The 18,023-nt window shown below is 46.8% G+C and overlaps 2 protein-coding genes and 1 long non-coding RNA gene across 4 annotated transcripts; 1 reads left to right on the top strand and 2 right to left on the bottom strand.

Moving 5' to 3' along the window:
- Positions 1 to 6: 6 nt before the first annotated feature.
- On the bottom strand, positions 7 to 3,907 carry Tnfsf13 (TNF superfamily member 13). Of its 2 annotated transcripts, none has more exons than XM_058584887.1 (7): positions 3,778 to 3,907; positions 1,802 to 2,031; positions 1,390 to 1,468; positions 1,182 to 1,229; positions 906 to 1,024; positions 544 to 682; positions 7 to 323 (listed from the first exon to the last, which is right to left on the bottom strand). In XM_058584887.1, the coding sequence occupies exons 2-7, from the start codon at positions 2,006 to 2,008 to the stop codon at positions 214 to 216; spliced, it is 702 nt and encodes a 233-aa protein (XP_058440870.1). In that variant the 5' UTR covers positions 2,009 to 2,031; positions 3,778 to 3,907; the 3' UTR covers positions 7 to 213. The 2 variants fall into 2 exon arrangements, with proteins under 2 accessions (XP_058440870.1, XP_046318022.1); XM_046462066.2 differs by lacking the exon at positions 3,778 to 3,907 and adding an exon at positions 2,881 to 3,149.
- On the bottom strand, positions 3,148 to 12,933 carry Tnfsf12 (TNF superfamily member 12). Its single transcript, XM_046462067.2, has 7 exons — positions 12,677 to 12,933; positions 12,466 to 12,513; positions 11,797 to 11,872; positions 11,003 to 11,056; positions 10,884 to 10,919; positions 4,116 to 4,240; positions 3,148 to 3,912 (listed from the first exon to the last, which is right to left on the bottom strand). Exons 1-7 carry the CDS (start codon positions 12,833 to 12,835, stop codon positions 3,661 to 3,663), a joined length of 750 nt encoding a protein of 249 aa, XP_046318023.1. The 5' UTR covers positions 12,836 to 12,933; the 3' UTR covers positions 3,148 to 3,660.
- Positions 12,934 to 12,963: 30 nt separating this feature from the next.
- LOC124104991 (uncharacterized) lies at positions 12,964 to 15,658 on the top strand. The gene is made up of 2 exons (XR_006855575.2): positions 12,964 to 13,347; positions 15,502 to 15,658. It is a non-coding gene; the product is annotated as an uncharacterized LOC124104991 (long non-coding RNA).
- Positions 15,659 to 18,023: the final 2,365 nt, after the last annotated feature.

The raw sequence follows: 18,023 nt of genomic DNA, 5'->3' as shown, positions 1-18,023 counted from the left end.
GGGAGATGAAAGCAAGATATTCTGCCTCTTTAATATCCGTTAAGTCAAAATCTAGGATTGGGAGTGAAGAATGAGTGGACTGAGTGATGAAGTCAGACCCAAGTAGAGGCTTCTGTTTCTGCCCATTCCCCATCTTTTGTCTAGCCAGCTCCTGGCTGTCTCCAATGTGTACCCCCACTGGTCTTCCCATTTCAGAAGCACCTTTTGTAACAATCATAGTTTCACAAACCCTAGGAAGGTTCCATGTGGAGAGAGACTAAGTTTCGCCTTTGCCCGGGGAATTAGGACACTGAGAATATCCCCTTGGTGTAAATGGAAGACACCTGAGAAAAGGAGAAAACAGATGCTCAATGAAGCACAGCCATCCACATACTCTGATGTTTCACCCTGCCTTCTCCAGCTCCACCTTTTCTATGCTTCCTCTAAGGACCTAGGCATTCAGTCCTTCATTCCTCAAATCTACCTCTACACCCAGGCTTCCACTGTCTAGTTCAGCGATGTCCTCTGCTCACATCCGACTTCCACTGCTTATATGATTCTCACCTGCACTATAGCAGCTATTGTAGGCCCGGTCAGGGTCCGAAGGCATACTGCATATACATCGGAATAGAATTTCCTGTCTTCCCTGGCCCTCCCGAGACACCACCTGACCCATGGTGAAAGTCACATCATGAAACAGGACCTGGCAGGGAAGAGAGAAGATGTTGAAGAAAACCAGGATGGTATGACCATTCTGAGACAGCTCTGGAGCCCTCACAGGAGCTAGGAAATGAATAAGGGTCTCCCAAGTTTGGTATGAACAGAAGGATCAGGAACCCTCAGTATGGGGTATACAGGCTTTGGGAGAAGAGTAAAGAGATAGCCTCCAGGCCCCCATGTGGAGTTCAGGGTATGCCTGGAGTTACCTGGCTGTACAGCAGATAAACTCCAGCGTCCCAGACTCGCACAACGTATCCTTGGGCCTCCAGGCCTCTCCCACGCCTAAGGGCTGGTTGCCACATCACCTCTGTCACATCAGAGTCCTCTGGAGGTGAGGAGTGTGGCTGTCAGGATTTCTTTACACCCTAGACATTTATCATCTCTCATCTTTTCACCTCTAAGATTCTCTTGGGCCCAGATACCAGCCCCAAAATTCCTTGCTTGTGCCTCTCCCCAAAGTCATTATTTAAAATAATGCTCACCTTTGGAGGTGATGTTAATGGGAACAAGATGCAGAACTGAACGCCTCTCTGAGAAGAGAAGGAGGAAATCTCAGTTGGATTGTCTACCTCAGGTGCCCTGATGTCTGCCCTCCACCCTCATTTAGCTCAGGTTAAATATATATATATATATAAATCTGATCCCCACATTACAAGATCACCTCCCACCCCTGCTGTGCCCAGGGCTCACTCTTCCGCTTCTGGGTAAGCACTGCTCTCCTTCTCCGAGATCTCTCCCCACTCGCCCAGGCTTCCAGGGCTTCAGGGCTCTGCTTATAGAAAGAGGGTCAAGGTAAGACTAAGATGCAACGACCCCAGACAGCCTTCCTTCTCAGTTCTCCTCCAAACTAGGAATGCTTCAAATCCCTCATGCACCTTTCCCCAGCACCCTGCGTCTTGGTGCTGGCTGCCCTCCAGGATCTGTTAGGTACAAGAAGCATTAATCTTTAACAGTTTCTTTTTCTGGAATGGCCGCTCCCTTGACTTCCAAACCTGGGACCCTCTCTTACACCTATTTGAAACTTTGCAGACCATAGCTCAGAGACCTAGAGACCCCCTGACACCCATTCTTCTCTCCCGGACTCTCATTTCCCCTCACTCACCTGCTCTCGGAGGCTGTGCCAGGGATACCCTTCTTCCTTCTGTGAGGGACCTCCGTTTCTCTGTAGCCGGCTCACCTCCCTCCTTAGGCTTTGCAGCTCTGTTTGTTGGGTCAGCAGAGCAATGGCACAAGCCACAGCCCCCAGAGCTGCCCCCCAACTCAACCAGAGTGCAACCGAGAGTGCCGGCTCTCGGACTGGGCCCCCCATGTCGCCCGAGGGCCCTTTGGGGGCTAGCAAGAAAGGAGACGAGGCTGGCATGAGCCCAGGACCCTGCTAACAGCTGTGTCTTTAGGAATGGAGGGGCAAGGAGGTGGCAGGGAGGGTGGGGGTACAGGCAGTGGTGCAGAAGGGAAGAGGGTGTTACGCAAGGGAGAAATAAAAAGGAACTTGAGAATAAAAAGGAGGGAGGAGGAAAGCAAGCTAGGTGCTCCTGGCACCCCTCTGTAGGGCTAGTGTCTCCTTGAGACCCGCCCCCCAGCCTCAGGAGAATTTGGTGCCAGTCTCTCTAGGAAGGACGGGGCTGCCAGTGACACCCAGGAGGAGCGGCCAGAGCTCAGGAACCCAGGGGCGGCCCCAGTGTTGGGGGAGGGAAGGCTGGCTGGCCATGGGGCATGGTGCCAGGCTCAGGATGGGGGACAAGCTGGGCAGTGTTGAGGACCAGGGGATGAGGACAGAAGACCCTCTGGCTCAGGCATGCGAGAGACCACTGGGGAAGTTTTCTAGGGGCAATTGAAGGTGAGAAAAGGAGGTGGGAGTCGCTGGAGAAGAGAACCAGGAATAAGAAACTGGCTGGGTGCTGGGGTTAAGGCCGGGCCGGGTGTGTTGGAATAAGGCCTGCACTACTCCCTGTGCTGAACTTGGCAAGCAGGACTTCCTGTTTCCCAAGAAAAGCTCTTACATAAGGCTCTGGATAGAGACAAAGAAGCGGCCCTAAGCCCCCCAGCCACTGCAGAACTCCTCCCCAGGACCCCAGGAGCCCATGTTTTCTTGTGCCTGGTCCCCGGCATCCCATCTATGGATTCAGAGACCCCTCCAAGCCAGCTCCCACCCCATCTCCCAGCCAGGGCATGTGCCAGCACCTGCTGTATGTCCTAAGGCCGCCAAGAGGAAGGGCCCCTGCTCCTCCCTGCCAGGGATTCCCCCGCAGGAGGAAGTCCGCCTCCTAGGGAAATGAGGCTGCTTCTGCAATACCTGAGCTGAGGACAGGTTTTTTTTCTTGAGCAGTGCACATTTCTGCTTTCTTCTGACAACTGTGGGCTGGAGGAATGCAGGTCCCTGCTCCCCAGTGCTCAGACTCCCTCCCCATGACTCTCCACTACCGTGGGTCCCAGTAAAGAGAGAGACCATGACTTGTTCTCTTTAATATCCACTTATCAATATTTTGTTACAATAATAATAAAAATAATATCTGTTTTCAAAATCCACAGGGAATTATCAAGGGAGGAGCTTGTCTTGGGCTCTTACCCCTCACATTTGGGAACTCCTGGCCTAATCCCAGGTTTTTTTGCTTCCTGCCACCAGGTCCAGCCTCTCTTAGTGCCTGAAAGCAGGGTCTTCTGGACCCCTCCTTGCCCATCCTTGCCAGAAAACACAGTGTCCTGGGGGGGCTGTGGCTAGGGGGGAATCAAGGGATGAATGGGAATGGGGGTGTGAAAAGATAAGGGCTTTGGGAGCTAGTGAGGTGAAGAGCAGGGAGGGGCGTTGTAAGAGAGGAATGGGAATGTTTATGAGGGATAAAGTGAATAAGCCCTGGCAGCCTATGGAGGGAAAGGCAGGTCTGGAGCTTAGGTGGGGCAGAAGAGACTAGGCACTGAGAGAGCTGCATGGGGAGCTGGCAGCTGGAAAATTTGCAGGGCCCCTCAGTGAACCTGGAAGAGTCCAAAGTAGGTGAGGAAGGGAGCAGCCTTGAGATGGGCCCAGGGGAGGGTGCGGATCCGCAGGGAAGATCCTGACCGCAGGGGCAATAGCCCAGACACCTGGCAGAGATGAAGCTGGGGCCCAAGGGAACTCGTTGCTGTGGCAGAGAACTCCTCTAGGCAGCGCAGGGCCAGCACGTCATCCACCAGCAAGTCCAGCTTCAGGTAGACAGCCTTCCCCTCATCAAAGTGCACCTGGGGTGGGAGAGGGCGGCAGAGTCTAGGCCTCTGCTTGCCCTCGCCTCAGTTTCAAATATCCTTAGAGACCCAAGTATCCCATTTTTCCAAAACCCCAAACTCTCCCTTCCCAGCCTTGATCTTGACCTCTTTGTTTCCCCGCAAACCAAGCCCTTCTCCCCTCAGTTTCTCCTTTACCCATGTAGCCAGGTGGGTCTTACCTGACAGTATAGGTAGTAGAGCCCAGCCCTGGTGACTCTAAATTCCCCAATCTGACGGTCATAGCGCAGAGGGTTGGAGCTGTTGATTTTGGCTTCCTCCCAGCCACTCACTGTCCCATCCACACCTGAACATGGATGTTCAAAGATAAGGAAAAGTCCCTTTACAGGACTCCCACACATTCCCCAAGGATCCATTAAGCTAATAAACATTTGGGGCCCACCTTAATCCAGAAGAGAGATCAACTGCCCAAGGTATGGGAGGAGCCATGACCTATGCAGCCCAAAGTAAAATTGGACATTGTGTGAAGAAATCTAACATATATGACCAGGAAGATTCAGGACAAAATTGTCACCCGATTGTTTCTGGGGAGCAGAGTAGGATTTAAGGAAAAATGAGGGCTTTTGCATTTTCTTCACCTGTGTCTACATTGTTTGCCTCTTTTATGTTGAATATGTGTACATACATTACTTGAATCATTATAATTAAAAAGAAAAAAATGACATCCCAATGTTCATAACCTGTATGAATAAAATGTGGTTTATTCATACAATGGAATATTATTCAACCATAAAAGGAATAAAGTATTGGTGTATGCTATCATGTGGCTGAACATTGAAAACATTATGCTAAGTGAAAGAAGCCAGTCCCAAAAGGACCACATATTTTATGATCCCATTTATAGGAAGTGTCCATAACAGACGAATCTAGAGAGATAGAAAGTCAATTATTGGTTGCTTAAGGCTAGGGAATGATAATAGGAGGTAATGTCTAAGGAGCCTCTTATGGAGGTGAACAAAATATCCTAAAATCACTGTGATGATTGATGGTTGCACAATTCTGTGAATATACTAAAAAACTATTGGGTTGGGGCTAGGGGTATAGCTAAGTGGTTACAATTCTTTCCTAGCATGGGTTTTTGATTCTGTCCCCAGTACCAAAAACAAAAACAAACAGAAAAAAAATTAGGTTATAAATTTTAAATGGGTGAATTATATGAGATATGCATTATATCTCAAAAAATCTATTATCAAAAAACAAACTCTATTGGGAGGCTGAGGCAAGACGATCACAAGTTCAAAGCTAGCCTCAGCAATGGCGAGGTGCTAGCAACTCAGTGAGATCCTGTCTCTAAATAAAATAGAAAATAGGGCTGGGGAGGTGACTCAGTGGTCGAGTGTTCCTGAGTTCAATCCCCATACCAAAAAAACCCACCAAAACTCTAGAGGGTTTAGGGATGTAGTTCAGTCACAGGGCACTTGCCTAGAATGGGCAAGGCCCTGAGTATCATCTCCAGCACCACAGAAACAAACAAAAGGAAAGAAAGAAACCCCTAGGGCTAGGGTAATTGCAAATTGCTAAAGAAATAATAATGGAGGGGGCCTGGGGATGTGGCTCAAGCGGTAGCCCGCTTGCCTGGCATGCGTGCGGCCCGGGTTGGATCCTCAGCACCACATACAAACAAAGATGTTGTGTCCGCCGAAAACTAAAAAATAAATATTGAAAAACTCTCTCTCTCTCTTTTTTTTAAAAGAAATAATAATGGAGTATCAGGTGGTTTCCAAGTCACCAACCCAGCCCAAGCTTGCTGTCTGTTTCCCCAATCTAATCTCACACTCTTCTCTAATCACTCCCTCCCACCATCTGGCCTTCATCCTGTTCCTTCCAGGCACCAAGGTCATTCTCCCTCCCTGCAGGGCTTCTTCCCTCTTCCCAAGATTCCTCCCTGGCTGGCACCTCTGCCTTTTGGGTCACCCAGTTTTTAAAAACCAGCCCTGCTGGGTATGGTGATGTACACCTGCAACCCCAGCAAATGGAATATTATTCAACCATAAAAGGAATAAAGTATTGGTGTATGCTATCATGTGGCTGAACATTGAAAACATTATGCTAAGTGAAAGAAGCCAGTCCCAAAAGGACCACATATTTTATGATCCCATTTATAGGAAGTGTCCATAACAGACGAATCTAGAGAGATAGAAAGTCGATTATTGGTTGCTTAACCCCAGCAAATTGGAAGGCTGAGGCAGGAGGATCACATATTCAAGGCCAACCTCAGCAACTTCACAAGGCCCTAAGCAACTTAGTAAGACCCTGTCTCAAGAGAAAAATAAAAAGGGTTGGTGATGTAGCTCAGTGGTAAATGGCCAGTATCAAAAAAAAAAAGTCAGCCCCATCCCTGCCTCCATTAATCTCTTCCCTCTTCTCTTTCTTTCCTAGCAGTCATCAACAAGCGAATATATCTCATTTATTCATCATTCATTCATGTGTTTGTTTGGAATCTGACTACCCCATGAGAGCAAGGATGATTATCTCTTTTTTTTTCTGCAATACTGGGGTGATAAAACCCAGGGCTGCCCATAAATCAAGTGCTCTAGGACTGAACTACATCCTTGGCCCTTTCTTTTTCTTTCTTTTCTTTTAGTTGTAGATAGACACAATACCTCTATTTTATTTATTTATCTTTTATGTGATGCTAAGGACCAAACCCAGTGCCTAACACATGCTAGGTGAGCACTCCACCGACCACTGAGCCACAGCCACAGCCCTTTCTAAAGATTTTGTTTTGAGGCAGGGATTCATTAAGTTGTTGAGGTTGGCCTCTGGGGAATACAGGCATGCTCCATGGTGCCTGGCTTCACATTACCTTTCTTTCTTTTTAAAATATTTTTTAGTTATTGATGTACCTTTATTTTTTATTTATTTATATGTGGTGCTGAGGATCAAACCTAGTGCCTCATACATGCTAAGGCAAGTGCTCTGCCACTGAGCCACAACCACAGCCCCTTCATATTACCTTTCTTTCTTTTTTTAAACATGGAGGGTATTTTTTTTTAACCACCAACAATGAACAAAAAATAAAATTCACTCACTCTGTGCTATTTCAAAATTTCAGTGTTAGTTTTGTATGCCCTCCCCCCACCAGCCCTGTTGGTAAGAAACTAAAACATTACACCTGGTGAACAGGAAAGATTCACTACGCCTCAAATGTAGAACACCTATGAAACAGAGGAATGTTGGGTTTTTATACAGAAGCACATAAAAAAAAAAAAGATGCAGGACCCTTCAGTTCTTCACTATTCTTAGAAAAACTTTCCAGAATACTGCTTCACACAAATTCACCATTAGTTTCCGTGTTGGGGAAGGTTTCCTTTGGCTGTTCAGCTTCCATTTTCTTGTATTAAGTGGACAATTGAGTGAATCTGCCATCCCCTCATGGACCTGAGGCCTTAGCTGGTCACAGCACAACTCTCCCGCCTTCTTGCACCCTCCCACTTCACATTACTTTCAATGGCCTACCTGAGAATGACTTCCAAACTCCTTTGTGACCTGGCTTCGTCTTCCGCAGCCTCATAACCCACCCTGTTCTCTAGCACTTTCTGCTTCAGCCACACTGAACTTCTTACAGCCCCCAGCCTGTCAGACCCTTGGCAAACTCCAGGCTTTCACATGGTGATTCCTTTGCCTGCCACACCCTGATCCTTGGCCACCTTACACTCAGGTTTCAAAGCCCAGTGATGCCTCACTGTCATAGGGAAGGAGTCCCTGGTTCCACTCTGAAGTTGTTTTGTCTTCCTCTATCCTGCCATGGATCTTTGTCTACTCTGAGTGTTGTCCTTGTCACATGGCACTGTAATTACATATTTATATGCTGTCTCCTGTCCTAGACAGTGACTTCTTGAGCACAGGTGTGGGTGTGATTTGCTAGGGTCACCTAGGCTGGTCCCTAGCAAATAGCAGGTTCTTAGTGCGTGTGTGTTCAGTCAATGAATGAATGGATGTCTTGGGTAACTGCCAAAATAAGTGAACTATACTGAGAGGTGGAGGGCTGGCCGGGCCATGAAGAAGAGGGAGGGGAGAAAAGGAGGGGAGGAATCCCAACTATGGAACCAGCTTGAGCAAAGCCTGGTTGTAACCAAAGGGCAGAGTGTGTTTGAAACTATGGTCACACAAAAACTTCAAATGGATATTCTGTGCTGCCTGGCCACCCACTTGCCCCCACCAAGCAGGCTTTTGTTTTCCCAAAGACAATGATTTGGTACCGTCTCTCCTCAAACCCCCTGTCCCTATCTCCCTAGTTCTCTGAAGGACCTAGAAGTCCTCAGATAAGGGCTCTCTCACCCCCCACACCAACAAAATCTATAAACCTACCTGTTCTCTCAGACTCCTTAGACCCCCTTGTGATGGTGGAAGATGTGTCCTCTCTTCCTGATGGAAAGCATACCCTCCCAATGTCTCTTGGACATTGCCCCTGCAGGATCCCCAACCCTCACCCCAGCAAATATACCTCTCATGTGGACCATGTCCAGCACATGAGCACACTCTAGCTGGCTTCACAGCCTGCTTCTTCCTAATATCATTGTGACCTTGGACAAGCTGTATAATCTCCATCTTTAAATAGAGGTTACCAGAACATCCTTCTTTTAGGGCTATTATGAAGATCAGACAGAATCAAATAAATGAGAGCTAGTCATAGTCCAAAAAGCACTCAATAAAACTAAGAGGAATACAGTATTGCTTAAAATGACTAAATTTTTCTGATGCACACTTCCCTACATCTAGTGGTTCATTTCTCTGCTCTTTGTCCTAGAGAAACTTCTAAAAAGGATTGCCACTATCTCAATTTTTTTTATTTTTTTATTTTCTTGACTCAACCCATAGGGGCCTCTATTCTAACTCCACCACCAAAACCTCCGTCATCAAGGTCACCAGTCATCAAGGTCACCAGTCGTCTTTAATGTTACCAAACCCAGCAGTCATTTCTCTGTTCTCATCTCATGTGATGCATCAGCTGCTTCTGTACAGCCGGCCACATCCTCCTTCTTAAATCAGAGTCTTCTCTTAGATTACAGGACACCACCCTCCCTGAGTTTCTTCCTCTATGTCTGCTTCTCAATCTCAGCCCAGCTTCCCTCCTTCGCCCTATGTCCAGATGGCCTGGGGCCTTAGGGCTTCTTTCTTTCCCTGGGTGTCTTATTCAGTTCTGTAGCTTATGGTCATTACCTTTTTTTTTTTTTAAATTCAGGGGCACTTTACCACTGAGTTACAAAGCCCTTTTGACTTTTTATTTTGAAGCAGAGTCTCACTAAATTGCTGAGACTAACCTCAACTTTACAATCCTCCTGTCTCAGCCTCTTGAATCACTGGGATGGTGGGTATATACTCAACTCCCATGAAACCCACAAACAATCCCTCCTTGTATCTTCAAGCCACATACTTCTGTCTTTATAGTTCCTCACCTAGCCTGAGCTAGTCTACTATGTCCAGCCATCTATTTGTGAAATTCCCTTTAGTATTGCCTATCCACTTGTTTATTATTAAGCATCTCAGTTAATTATTAAACAGAGGTTACCAGAACATCCTTTGAGAGCTATTATGAAAATCAGACAGAATGTACACATTCCAACTTACTTCATCCCTGGTAACTTATTTCTTGTAAACCCTGTCTTACAAGTGGCTTTTTCATTTCCAGAGATATCCAAATTACAAATCGAGAAATCAAAAGTTGAGTACAGTGGTGCACACTTGTAATCTCAGCTATCTGGGAGGCCGAGACAGGAAGATTGCGAATTCAAGGACCACTTGGGCAACTAAGCAAGACTGTGTCTCAAAATTTAAAAAAAATATAAAAGGGCTGGGGATGTAGTTTAATAATAGAGCATCCCTATATTCAATCCCTAGTACCTGGGAAATTTTTTTTTGATTGTGAAAATAACATTTGGTCATGGTTATGGATTCATTAGTATGGAGGGATAAGAGAACATAAAAACCTTTCTCCTCTCTACCCCACGCCCATACCTCAAAAATAACCATTGCAGAACTGGGAATGTAGATTAGAGGTAGTGGCTTTGCCTAGCATGCATGAGGCCCTGGGTTCCATTCCCAGAACCACAAATATATTTTAAAATATATTTATCATTCGTGGTTCCTCAGTTTCTCTTATTCTTTGTGTCAGACCTACAAACAATCCCTCCTTGTATCTTCAAACCACATGCTGAATCCAACTACTTCTCTCCATCTCTGCTGCAAACATCCAGGACTGGACCTGTCCTCATGTTTTGACTCCTGGCCTTCCCAATGGAGGGACATTTCAGGTGAGAGAACAGCATGTGCAAAGTCCAGAAGAGGGTACACTGGAATGCAGACATATCTGCTCACTACAAGCATGGCGAATGCATAGGGAGTGCTCAGAAATAAGGTTGAGACCGGGCCATTAAGAGGCAGGCCAGAAGCCAAGCAGAGAAGTGATGGAATAATGAAATGGAAGTTTCAGGGGACTTAGCTTGGAAGGGTAAATGAGGCAGAATGGAGGGATGGGAGGGTGAGGAAGGGAGAAGGGGCCAGAAGTGGGTTTGAGGTTCTGAGGTTGTAGTGCTGGGTGGAAGGTGGGGAAGGAATGGGAAAAAAGAGCAGAGAATAGAAACATTTGGAGGAACAATGATCAGGGCATGCAAACCCCTGGGATACAGGGGATTGGGGGACAAATGAATCCCAGGTATTTGAAATCTGAGGACTGATAGAGAAAGCTGGGGCCACTGAGGAGGTAGAAAAGCCAGCCTGGATGAAGAGGGCAAGGGTCTTCCCAGGTTCCCAGGCATGGGTCATAAAGAGAACCAAACCCTGAGAACTTTGATGAACCGGCTCCTCAGATTCTTAGGCTGAAGGACGGGCAGGAGTTGAGAAAACAAAGGATCTGAGGGATCCCTTTCCCAGGAGGCTAGTGCCATAGGATGAAAGAGGAGATCTCAGAGATGGGGATGGGGTCTCACCTGCCTGTGCTCCATCCTGTCCCGGCTGTGGGTGAACTGTAAGACACAGAAGGGGTTATTGAGACCTGCCCTGCCCCTCTGTCACCCTTCCTTCCAGGTATGACTCACCCATCACCCACCTTCATAGTGGGCTGCAATCGCTTTTCGAGTCCGTGCTTTCCGGCCTTTAGGTGCTGAGAATCAAGGAAAGACAGATGAGCAGAGTAGATCCCTCTGGAGGCCCAGGAGCCGCTTAGCAGCCCTGCTCTCCTCTCAGGACCCTGGCGTCCTTGGTCTTGTCTAGTCTCCTGTCCTCAGAACCTCAGGCCTCATCTTCTTCCATAAATAGAGTGATTATATAATTATCATCCAAATCAGGTTGCTTCTGAGAGCAAAAGGGGGTGCTATTAATAATCACAATGGCTGGAGGTATAGCTCTGTAGTAGAGTATTCGCCTAACATACACAAGGCCCTGGGTTCTATCTCTTATAGTGCAGCAGGGGAAATAACATTGAGATAACAGGTGTAACCCATGGGAACCTGGATCCATGGTCATGTGGACATCCCATTCATAAGTGTCTTTGCTAATTGGGTCCCAGGCCTCTGACTCTCCCACCTGGTCCTCATCATGACTCCAGGGATCCTCCTAACTCCTGACTATCCCCTCTTCATATCTGGGGTAGAGTTAATGAAAAGCAGGTCTATGTGACAAAAGGAGCCTCAGAGCAAAGGTTATAATTCCTAAGTTTGAGCCTCAACTGTTCAGCTGTGTGACTCAGAACATCCCCCTTCACTCTTTGTGCCTCAGTTTCTCTTGAAGGATAATGATTTCTGCTCTGCCCACTTCACAGGGCTGTTACATGAACAAAATTAATAATGAATTCAGAAGCCACCTTAAACTGGCCACTCTTGTCATTCTTAGAGGGATGCTCACCATTTCTGCGAGGCCGGACTAGTTGTTTCAGGAAAGGCACAACACCCTGGCTTTCCTCAGTCTGGGGGTTCAGTTCCTAGGAGAATTAAGGGCAGGGATCAACTAGGACCTCGCAAAGATATAAGCAAAGATGATCAGAGCCTGTCAGAAGAGCAACCAGCCAGCAATGGACACAGAAGTCTTAGGGACTGATTAAGCGTGGGGTCAGGCCCTTTCCCGAGACCAGCCACACCTTCCTGCCCTCACATCCCCTCCACAGCACAGCCCCTGCACTCCAGTGATATGCTACACAAATGCCCACACTCAGTCAGTGTGCCTAGGCAGTACACACTGCACATAACAGCATCCATGTCCCATGGCAAAATGGTATATCTCATAACCTCACTTCACCTACAGCCAATAAACACTTGCATTCAGTTAGCAACTGGGGCACAAACTTCTTATACATGGTGGTCACCCTCTCTCACACACAGACATACCCACTTATACTGCTGCACCCCCCTCCACACACACACACACACACACACAGACTCACACCCATGCATGTGAGTCTTCATGCACACATACTGGGCACACACCTCACTCACAGCTGGCACAGCTGCAGCCTCAGCTCTGACATGCTTCTCCTGCCTTGCAGCCCACCCACACACAGTGCCCACACCTACTCACCAGCAGCTCCTGGTCCTCCTCTGCCAACAGCTCCCCCTGGGAAGGCTCCTGCTGGGAAGGAGGCAGCCGTCACCCTGTTCTTCTTCACCTGACATCTCGCCCTCCACCCATCCTCAGGTCCCCTGGCCCTCTGCCCACCCGACCCCCATAGGTTCTTCTGCAGTCTCTGCTCCTAATGTGCCCAGGGAAGGAGTGTGCTGCCAGGCCTCACCTGGGCAGACAGCGATGCCCGGCTCCCCAGGCTGACCACGGCCAGCAGGAGGCCAAGGCAAGCCAGCGCCAGGCCCAGGCCCAGCACAAACGGGGCCAGCAGGGCGGTGCCCGGCTCCCCCTGGCGCCCCCTCCGCCTCTGGCTCCGACGGGCGGCCATGGGGGCGGGGGGCTGTGCCTGCCTCACCGCCCCCCCATCCCGGGACCCGAGGGATCGAGGGAGGGGGAGCGGGCGGGCGGATCGGGCGGGGGAGAGGGAGGGGCAAGGGAAACGGGGAGGGAGGGGTGTGATGAGGACAGGAAGCCGGACACTGTTTGTGTGTGATTAAACTCCGAGCCTCCCAGCTGAGCACCGTGCACGCAGCAAGTGTGCGACCAGCAAGTGTGGGCCCCAGCGATTTCAGCGCACGGAGTACAGCACCGGGCCAGAGGCACGCAGCACCAGGGCGTGTACACGCGGGTGGAGGTTTGTGTGCGTGCGAGGGCGACCGCAATGGGACTGTGCATCTGATGACACTTGAGGCAGAGGCCGATGAGAGGGAGCGAAAGCAGAAATAGCCAGGAACCCCACCCAGGCCTGTGTGCATTATGATGGGGCCGGGGGGCCCCCCTGGAACTCTTACAAGACAGTCCTGCCCAGCGGGCTCCCGACCAAGAACCCAGCACTAGCCAGTGAGTGTCTGAGATTGTTATTCCCTCAGCCTGTTAGGTGAGGGCCAATGCACCATCCTCCTCACCAGTTTGGACACATTTTAATTTATCAGCGGCACCTAAAGACATTTTTCTCCAGGAAGTAATTAGAAAAGAGCCTGTGAACATCCATTAACTTGGGTCATATTTTCACTTCTTTCAGCAAAGCAGTTGGTAGTAGATTTAAACTTCAACGTCCTGCAGCTAGAGAATGCAAGACAGAGAAATGGTGCATCCTTAATATGTTCCCATAGCTTGCTTCTCTGGAGACATGGGGGCCCTTTCAGCTGATGACACGGCTTATGGAGCTCAAGGCAAAGCTTCAGGAGCCCCCTACACGACTTTGGTAAAACTGGGCCGTTTTTGCCAAAAACAGTTATGCAAACAACAAGGTTCTTAAAGTTGTAATGTTCACTTTAGTCTGTAATGTTCACTTCTGCATATTTGCAGTGAAACGTATTAGAAAAAATTCTGTTGCAAGAGCAATTAGAGGACAGGGGTGTAGCTCTGGGGCAGAGCACTGGAGGCCCTGGGTTTAATCCCCAGCACTGCATGAATGAATAAACAAACAAACAAATAAACACTGTAGTGAAGCTGAGCCTCTGAGTGAGGTAAGAATAGGAAATCTGCCAGGGTCAGTCCTGGCTTTTTCCTCACTCACTCCTGTCTTGAAGACTTCCTCTTTGTTCGAGAACCTGCTAAAGGGCTTGTGTGTGCTTCAGGGTCTCAATACATGTAATTCCAATACTAGGAACACTCAGACCACATCCATCCTCAGCTTAAGGCACTTCGGAGGATCATCTATAAAATTGAGATCACTGTGCCCTGTGTGGTGATACTGGTACTTGAAATACAAGCTACTAGGGAGGCTGAGGCAGGAGGATGAAAAGCCACTTCCTGAAGGCTAGCCACAGCAATGTAGCGAGACTTTTATCTCAAAATAAAAAGTAAAAAGACCTGGAGATGTAACTCAGTGGTAAAGCAATCCCCAATGGGTTCAATTCCCAATACCACAAAGAATAAATAGATAAACAATAAAATTAAATTGAGACTTCCAACTCCCCTCAGTCTCTATTCTGGTGTCCTTTATTGCTTTCTTAGTTATTGCGATTTGTAATGATACGTTTGGCGACTTGGGTATTGTCTATTTCCCCAGCTACATTGTAAAATATTATTAAAGTACTTATCTCCTGGTTTATCTGCTTATTGTCTGTCTCTGGAATGCAAACTCTGCAAGGACATTATTCACTACCATATCCCCACTACCTTGTCAAATGTTGACTCCTGCACTGTCACTATCACACCTATTGAATAAGGTGAAGCTAAGTTCATTGCTGACCCCTCAACAGTCTGACTGTGCCTCCTTGGACAAAGTGCAAGGCTGTGATATTCATTGAGATATCGAAGCCTAGGTTAAGGGATAGGGTCTTTTAATGCTGGGTGGGGGCAGGGGTTGGTTAGGAGTGGGAAAGGATCATGCCATAGTATTTTGGGATGACCATAACAAAGGGGAGGTTTTGAAGTAAGAGGTTCAATCTTAGGGGCAAATTGATAGTAAATTCTATTAAAGGGTTGATGGGTCTTTTGGAAAACAATGAAGTTAATTTGAAATGTTCAGTTTATCTTCTGGGCAATGGTCCCTAGATAGTTATGCCAGTGAAGATAGTAGAATAGTCATATCAATGTGCTCTCATATCAGCATTAGCTGTGTGGGTAAGTAACTTCAGTTCTCAAAACTACAGCAGCAGCAATTCCTTGGACATAATAGATTCTTAATAACATTTGTTCCTTTTTTGGCACTGAGGATTGAACCCAGGGGCCCTTAAACACTGAGCTGTATCTTCAATCCTTTTTAATTTTTTATTTTGAGACAGGGTCTGATTAAGTTGCTTAAGGCCTCATTAAGTTGTTGAGGCTGGCCTCAAACTTGTGATCCTTCTGCCTCACCTTCCTGAGTCACTGGGATTACAGGCATGTGCCTCTGTGCCCAGCTAAACATTTTTTTGTTGGTTGAACTGAAAATTCCAGAGGATGAGGACCATCTATGTCTTCTTCACTGTTTATACTCAGTGTCTAATTCAGTGTCTGGCAATTGGGCAGCATTTCATAACTTCTTTTTTTATTTTTTCTTTTCAGATATATATGACAACAGAGTATATTTTTGACATATTATACATTCGTGGAGTACAACTTACTCTAATTTGGATCCCATTCTTATGGTTGTATATGGTGAGGAGTTTCACTGGTGGTGTATTCATATACTTCCAGAATGAATAAATGGACGAATGCTTTATTTGTGATTCTAGTGGTGGACATTTAATGCAAGAAAGAGAAAGAACATAAGAGACTTTGGTGAAAAACCCAAAGCATGTCAAGTCATTTTCAGGATCTATATAACATTGAAATTGATTTAAATTTCCTTTTATTTAAACTTGTGACTTTCTTGCCTTGATGCAAGTTCTCTCTGGCATTATTCTGGGCCTAGAGGCTACTGTTAGAATTATATAGGTGAATTATATAGGTGCATAGAAATGAAATGAAGAAAGAGATTATGGAACTTGGGCACCATGGTATGCACATATGATCCCAGTGAAGCCAGATTTAAAATTAGGTAGTCAGTGTAGTTAGGTAAATCGGGTCTAATATCATATTGAGTGAAATCTAAAATGGAGGCCAGGTTGATAATGATTGCTGGACAACTCATGGAATGTTAATGAAGTCCCGGAAAGGCCCTAGGCCAAAGTCCACCCCAAAGAAATGTTAATGGAACCCAGGAAACAGCCCCCAACAGATTTGGAGATAGCCCATCCCAAAGAAGTGATAATGAAGTCCTTCCTGCCCAGATTACTTGTTTGGCCCACCTGTGTCCCAACCCTTCCCCCTTACATTCATCACCAAAACTATAAAAAAGGGGAGACAACCGCACTTCCACGGATTCCACCTCTTGGGTCCCCTTTTTCCTCCGGGAGAAGTCTTTTCTGCTGTCCTTTAATTAAACTTGGTAGAGTGCTCACCTAGCATTATGTGAGGCACTGGGTTCAATCCTCAGCACCACATAAAAATAAGACCCTGTCTCAAAAAGTAAAAAGGGCTAGATCTGTTGTAAAAACATCCTGGGTTTGATTCCCAATACAAAAAAAAAAAAAAAAAGATGGAAAGAAGGAAGGAAAAGGAAAGAGATGATGGAATATAAAGGTATTTTCCCCTTTTTTTTTTTTTTTTTTTGAAATAGGGTCTTACTATGTTGCCCAGGCTGGCCTCAAATTCCTAGGCTTAAGGGATCTTCCTGCCTCAGCTAGGGATTGAACCCAGGTCCTTGTGTATGCTAATAAGCACTCTATCCCTGAGTTTTAACCCTTGGAAGTTGGACTTCTGAGGTTTTTTTTTTTTTTTTAAAGAGAAAGTGAGAGAGAAATTTTTTTTTTTTTTTTTAAAGAGAGAGAGTGAGAGAGAGGTAGAGAGAGAGAGAATTTCAACATTTATTTTTTAGTATTTGGCGGACACAACATCTTTGTTTGTATGTGGTGCTGAGAATCGAACCCGGGCCGCACGCATGCCAGGCGAGCGCGCTACCGCTTGAGCCACATCCCCAGCCCGAGAGAGAAATTTTTAATGTTTATTTTAATATTTATTCCTGTCTTTTTTATTTTTCCTCCACATTATTTTATTCATATATTATATTGAACATAATGATGGGATTTGCGATTTGTTGTTATATATTCGTTCATGCATGCAACATAACATTATAAATTTAGCCAATATCACTCTCCAACTCTTCCCCCTCCCTCCCTCCCTTCCTCTCACCCCTCCCTTCCTCTCACCCCTCCCTCCCTCCCTCCCTTCCTCTCACCCCTCCCTTCCTCTCACCCCTCCCTCCCTCCCTCCCTTCCTCTCACCCCTCCCTCCCTCCCTCCCTTCCTCTCACCCCTCCCTCCCTCCCTCCCTCTCTCTCACCCCTCCCTTCCTCCCTCCCTCTCACCCCTCCCTTCCTCTCACCCCTCCCTTCCTCTCACCCCTTGGTCCCTTTCCTCTACTCATCTCCTTTTGATTTTTTTAAAAACATTTCTTTTAGTTGTACACAATGCCTTTATTTATTTTTATTTATTTTTATGTGGTGCTGAGGATCGAACCCAGGGCCTCGCACGCACCAGGCAAGCGCTCTACCGCTGAGCCACAACCCCAGCCCTTCCTTTGATTTTCATGAGATCCCCTCCCCACCTTCCTTCTCCTTTTTCCTCTTTTGCTTCCCCAAATTAGAGAAAACACAACCCTTGACCTTCTAAGTTTGACTTATTTCACTTAATATAATGGAAAGACCTTCCTTTCTTCGGGTATAGGAGGGGCATCTCTCACCTGAGGGTCTTAATATCTGTTTCAGGAAAAGGGCAGACCTGGTTCAGACAGAGAAGGACAGAGAAGGTCAAGGACATCTTCTTGCTCCTATGGTTTTCTCAAATTCCTTCAGTCTAAAATACTCATAGGCCAAGGTGACTTAGCTTGGAGTAGCATTTTCTGTGTTCTGAACCTCATCATTACCAATAATCACTATATAAATGAGGAAGGCCATCAGCTTGCAAAAGAAAGACCAAGATTAAAAAACAAAAATATGTCACTGCAGGAAAGAGATAATTCAGTGTGTGGAGAGAACTACATAATAT

The sequence above is a fragment of the Marmota monax genome, unplaced genomic scaffold (genome assembly GCF_021218885.2).
Source record: "Marmota monax isolate L192 unplaced genomic scaffold, Marmota_monax_Labrador192_F-V1.1 WCK01_AAM20220418_F8-fsc00392, whole genome shotgun sequence".
NCBI lineage: Eukaryota > Metazoa > Chordata > Mammalia > Rodentia > Sciuridae > Marmota > Marmota monax.
The sequence above is the reverse complement of the archived record's forward strand: the minus strand, read 5'-3'. Positions and strand labels throughout refer to the sequence as shown.